Source organism: Mugil cephalus, chromosome 20 (genome assembly GCF_022458985.1).
Source record: "Mugil cephalus isolate CIBA_MC_2020 chromosome 20, CIBA_Mcephalus_1.1, whole genome shotgun sequence".
In the NCBI taxonomy this organism is placed as follows: Eukaryota; Metazoa; Chordata; class Actinopteri; order Mugiliformes; family Mugilidae; genus Mugil; species Mugil cephalus.
The window spans coordinates 20,973,161-20,979,160 of NC_061789.1; the positions used below are offsets into that span (position 1 = coordinate 20,973,161).

The 6,000-nt window shown below is 41.2% G+C and overlaps 1 protein-coding gene across 1 annotated transcript; it reads left to right on the forward strand.

Annotated features, from left to right (window-relative positions):
- The first annotated feature begins 1,890 nt into the window (after positions 1-1,890).
- On the forward strand, positions 1,891-5,725 carry LOC124998519 (G-protein coupled receptor family C group 5 member C-like). Its single transcript, XM_047572980.1, has 4 exons — positions 1,891-2,814; positions 3,635-4,626; positions 5,236-5,339; positions 5,425-5,725. Exons 2-4 carry the CDS (start codon positions 3,663-3,665, stop codon positions 5,521-5,523), a joined length of 1,167 nt encoding a protein of 388 aa, XP_047428936.1. The 5' UTR covers positions 1,891-2,814; positions 3,635-3,662; the 3' UTR covers positions 5,524-5,725.
- Positions 5,726-6,000: the final 275 nt, after the last annotated feature.

The window sequence follows — 6,000 nt, forward strand, 5'->3', positions numbered from 1 at the left end:
AGGGGTTCAAATAGATTACAGTTTACAGTAATATTTCCCATTTGAGCCTTAATTTACCCCTCACCAGCACTGAGCCGGCACTGAGATGGGTCAGTCAATATTGAGAGCCCAGTTAAAGTCTTCTTGAAAAGACAAACTAGGTATGGAGTGTAAAAATCAGGGCATCAGACTAGGCCATTAGTCCACTTGCGATATTTAAACTAACGTGCAGCGACATGATGAATGTGTTTGAAAAAATAGAAACCAATGTACCTGCTCTGATAAAGACAACGAGAAGCATCTCAGGGAACTGGGTTGTGTTGGAGACCCTTAAGACTGCCAGACTGCGGTTAAAAATGCAGGAGAAGAGATGCCCTGTGAGACCCAAACCTGAGCCACTGCTATGAATAACCTGACGTGTTCTTAAAAGAGAGCAGCGCCGGTGAGGTGCCTGTTACAACAAACCGGAATACATAATGGATAAGGCATAGGACCATATATGGTATCATCTTTCAGCATGCTTTCAGGCATGGATATGTATGGTTGAAAATAATAAGACTTGAGAGAAAATCCACATATCTTGTGGATACTGAATCCGGTACTCTCAGCAATTTAATGGGATGTCACCTTTTAATAACAGGGTATGTGACTCTGATCAGAATCAAATTCTAATCAGGCTCCTGTGAAATGACTTTCTTCACTTGACGTGACTGATGAATCCAAAATAAATCTCAGGCACTTCAAAGTTTTTGTGTTGAATGCTACTACGGCCAAGAGCTATTGGCCACATAGAGCCAACGAAGCACCAATGGGGTCTCATTGTTCAAAGGAATTGCTCATGTGAGGACTACAAACACATTTCCAATGCATTAAATATGCCACAGAACACAGGAAACACAGTCATCAATAACTGGACAAAATATTGCTCAACAGTCAAAAACAGGATATCTCTCTGGAATTCATGAGAAGACACAAAGAAAGCTGCTACAGGAGGCTGTCAAGAAGCTGACAACAACATTACAGGAGCTTTAGTTCTTTCTGGCAAGTTCTGGGTGCCACTGAGATGTGATTTCTGTGGACTACTGTATCTTTCCCTTCGTTCGTTCTGCCTGGGCTGTAGAGCAGGGTGGCACGACGCCACTTCTGATACGATTAATCTTTGTTTGATATTTTAATATCGCAATATCCCTCTGTTTTAACAAGGGTATTTGGGCTTTTATACCTACTGTATATATAGATCTACAGTGTATACCCAAAGCCTTCTTTGCGTGTTCATCTGAAAAGGACACATCCTTCCTCAAGGTCACATTGCTTCTTTGATTTAACTTTCAGTTAAGAGGATCACAATAGGACAGGGATGGATTGATAGATTGATAAAACAATGGGTTTGTGAGAGCACCATCGCTCCATCACACAATAAACAATACGTTTAGTGCAGACTGAATGCCAAAGCCAGCATCAGCAAGGTGAACTGGATGACCTTACTCTTGTGCTGAACCCTGAGGGAATACACCAGTTAACTGGGTCTCCAAACTGCCACAGGCATGGCTTATAATACACACATGCAAACACATGCTTCTGTGCTTGTGTTAAACGCAGAGAATTAGAAAAAAAAACAAAAACAGGTAGAACAAAGGATGAAGAATGAATAGGCAAAAATACAACATTCTGCCTCAAAATGATGTCATCCCATATGCAGAAACAAATGTAACCTACTGCATGTCAACACACAGTCAATAACAACAGAAATCAGTATACTGACTAATTTCATTTGGGAGAAAAAAAACAACATTCTGCTTTAGCTTTGGAAAATGATCTGCTGTATTTTGAATCACAATTTGTCACATCTACAGGTCATGTAAAACATAACACGGCAACATTCTAATCTGATATTTATTTCAGCAATTCAGCAAATTTTAGATTCTTTTCTCTAAACAGACATCACAGTGACAGTATTTTGTGCAGTATTTTGTGGGGCAATCACAATATATAAAATAAATGTAATATATATATAACATATTAAGTGTAATCAACTAGAAAACAGGACTCTCCTGAAACAGTAGTTTCCACCAGGTGGCTCTCCTAACTAGGTCTCTGCTTTGATGACTGCCCTCAGTCAGCACATATTCCTGAAGTAAGACAGAAAAGGCAGCAGTGTGTTGATTCTTCATTCTTAAGGGTCGTCCAAATAGAGTTATCCTTAAACAGAAGTGCGGGGCACTTTTTCTCCTAAAAAGTAGATACCACGCAGTGAAAGTACAAAGTAGGCCAACTCAACTGACCATATCTACAGCAGCTGACCACATTATAACACCTTTAAAACCCAGTCACACAAACATACTAATCACCAAACCGTCATCAGCTCATCAGTCATCATCGTCTTTTTACATGTCAAACCTTCACACAGCTCTGCTGCATCGCCTGCATGTGACTGTAACTGTCTGACCACAGAGGTGAGTGCTCCCTTTGTTTGCTAAGCTGCCCGAAACAAGTGGGGGGGGGACTAATCTCATGGAATATGCAAAACTGCAAACAGCACAGAGGTTTCATAAAGGAGCAGGGAGGTTTTAGGTGAGTCGATAGAGAAAGGGCAATGTCTTCCACTTTTTTAGTCTGATGCCACCGATAAGACTTTGTTAATATAACATGGTTGAATAACCAAGAAGTAGCGGATGGAGGAGTGATCCCGCCACCAGGAAAGAAAAAAAATAGTGGATCAGACCAAGTGAACACTTGAACGTGTCGTAATTGGTGGAAGGACACGGGTGTGGTTATCCTCACTGCCCACCCGAGTCACCTGTTGGAGCGGTGATCAGAGATACACTCATAGTTCAGGTAAGAAAATCCATGTTTGATTTGGAATGATTACATTTATTGAGCTGGTTGTTTAGTTGTTATGCAGGTACATTTCCTGTAAAGATCTGTTAAGATTTCAGTTTCTATTTTATAACCATTTTAAAATTATTATCCTGGAACATTTTGTCCTTTGTAAACCAAGTATCTACGAATTATATGTTTAGAAGCCAAGCGTGCAGTTTTATAACTTACATATAAGTTAGAACCCAGTGGAGTTGAAGTGTTTGATTTATGGGACCAGGAATATTTTTATATCCATGTTTACGTTAAAGTGCCAACTGGAAATAATGAGACATTGCATAAAGCAAATATAATCGAATTGGATTATCATTACAAACAGCACTTTGTTAGATCTGTGGTGCTGCTGTTTGAACAGCCTACTTATTAGGGTCTCATTGTAATTGGTTAAAACAATGCCTCTGCCAGTTAATTGGACTTGGAAGGCTAGACAGAGCTGTGACCAGAACTCACTGTGGACTCCATTTGATAATTGAAGTCAGGGGAGACAATGTACAATTAGTGGATCCTTCAGAGACTCAAGTCAATCTGTTTGAATGGACACTAATTAGTAGCTGTAAGACATTAAAAAAATTCAACTGAGGTAATTGTGTTTTTTTTGTTTGTTTGTTTGTATTGTTTTCTGAGTGCATGACACACAGATTTATGAAAACTTATTTTGTTCTCAGATGCACAGACAGTGCACAAAATACCCATTTAAAATTGGGAAGCAAATAATAAAGTGTGTAAATACAGTACTTGTGTGTATGTTTACTTAATCAGGATTTTTTTTTTTTTGCAGTACTTGAACACAGATCCGCAGTAAAGCAATGGATCCAACAAGCGCTCCAAAAGGATGTGGTGCCAGCATCAGCTCCATATATTACAACCTGTGTGACCTAACTAAAGTGTGGGGGGTCGTGGTAGAAGCTGTTGCTGCTGCTGGTGTGGTGACTTCCTTCATCCTGTTTGTCATTCTCATGGCCTCTTTACCCTTTGTGACCGACAAGAAGAGAAAGGGGATGGTGGTCTTACAGGCCTGCATTTTAGTCTTCACACTGGGACTCTTTGGACTTACTTTTGCCTTTATTGTGGGCCCTTACTCCACCAGTTGTACTGCACGGAGGTACCTGTTTGGAGTACTGTTCTCGGGCTGTCTAGCCTGTCTGGTGATGCATGGGCTGTGGCTGGCCCTACTGCAGCGAAGGGGCCGGGGGCCCAGGAGCTGGATGTTATGCCTGGGTGCCCTAGGTCTCTGGCTTGTCGAGGTGATCATTAACACTGAGTGGCTTATCATCACTGTGGTCAGAGGTGGCTTTGTCCCCGACTTGTCTTGCAACATTGCCAACCAGGACTTTGTGATGGCCCTCATCTATGTGATGGTTCTGCTGCTGACTGTAGTGCTGATGGCTGTGCCGTCTCTAACGCACAAGCATAAGCAGTGGCGTCGAGATGGAGCTTTAATCCTGGTCACAGGACTCTTCACAGTGGCTATCTGGGTAACGTGGATTGTCATGTATGTCCACGGAAACAGAGTCTCTGGGAACCCCAGCTGGGACGATCCGACTTTGGCTGTGGCTGTGGTGTCAAATGCATGGGTGTTCCTCCTTCTCTACACAATTCCAGAAATCTGCTTACTGACACATGAGGACACCGACCAGGAGCAGCCCCACGACGGAGATGTCTATCCTGCCAGGAGTCTGGTTTATGACACTATCCTTAAGGAGCCCGACATAACCCACCAGGGTGTTTACATGGAGAACAAAGCCTTTTCTATGGACGAGCCTCGAACAGGTATAACATCACTCATAATGTAGCACCAAAAAATTTACTGTAATGATTTTTCAGTGTAATTATTATCAGTCCCCTTCATCCACAATGCCACCTCATTAGGACAGAAATCTATTTACTGAAGGTTGTGCCACTTGCTGATATTGTGATACAAGGAAGTTAAATGAGTGTCTTCTTTGGAAACTACAAATATCAGTTGCTTGAAAATCCTATACTGTCAGTTAACACCATCCAATACGACAAGTATCAGGCCTACCTGCTCAGACTGCAGGGCTGCTATACTGGTATCATATACTATTCCAGATAGTGTCCGAGTACAACACTGTCACATATTTGATGTAGGTAATACATGCTCCAGTGTGCCTTTTAAGCTTCAAAATGTCCAGTTTGTATATGGTCTCTGATTTTCCTTGAGAGATGTAAACTAGTCAATAAGCAAAAGTATAAGTAACTTTCACTGATTATTGTTACAGAATCTGTTGCTCAGGTATTTAAGTGACACCTGGAATCTTCTGCTTTTATTTAAAACATATGCCAAGTCCAAAAAATTGAAATCCACTGGACAGAACTATGACCATGTTTTTCAATGCAACCTAACCTTTTGTTCATTAGTATCCACTAAGCCGGAGTCTCCATATGGTGCCTACAATGGTCAGTTACGAAGTTGTGTATATCAGCCCACCGAATTAGCCTTGATTGCCAAAGGTTTGACAAGGGTGAGTGTGCAAACTCTATTTTACACCACTAAGCATCAACGCTTCATTATATCTAAAATAATCCCAACTATCCGTGTTTCTGCAGATGGACCAAGACATAATGACACCTCGAGTCACAGTCCCCAGTGTGAATCCACAAAGCAGCAGCTCCCTGCCTTGTTCAGCTGGGTCCTTATCATCTTAAGGACTGCCACAGGTTGGCAGACTGAGTTGACAGCACAGTGCACCGTCTCCTACATACATGGTTGTTACTGCTATTAACTAAATATCTATCATGGGTGTGTTCTTGAGGTTTCAGGTATCAATTTTGTCATTCTTGAGACGATGCTTTCAGTTAGAGTAAACATGGTGCATCGTGATTAACTACATACAGTGGGGGAAATAAGTATTTGATCCCCTGCTGAATTTGTAAGTTTGCCCACTTCCATAGAAATGATCAGACTCTGGTTTTTATGGTTGTTTACTGGTTATGGGTATAGACAGAATATCAGTCGAAAATGCATAAAAAACACACAATCTAAAAGTTATAAATTGTTATGTATTTTATTAAGGGAAATAAATATTTGATCCCCAAGCACAACACAAGTCAGTACTTTGTAGAGAAACCTTTGTTGGCAAGCACAGCGATGAGACGTTTCTTGTAGTTGGTCACCAGGTTTGC

Bases quoted from the DNA above. Each gene is read 5' to 3' on its own strand.
- LOC124998519 (XM_047572980.1), top strand. From the start codon at position 3,663: ATGGATCCAACAAGCGCTCCAAAAGGATGTGGTGCCAGCATCAGCTCC. The intron at 4,627-5,235 runs GTATAACATCAC...TTTGTTCATTAG, and splicing joins TATGGACGAGCCTCGAACAG to TATCCACTAAGCCGGAGTCT. The intron at 5,340-5,424 runs GTGAGTGTGCAA...GTGTTTCTGCAG, and splicing joins TTGCCAAAGGTTTGACAAGG to ATGGACCAAGACATAATGAC.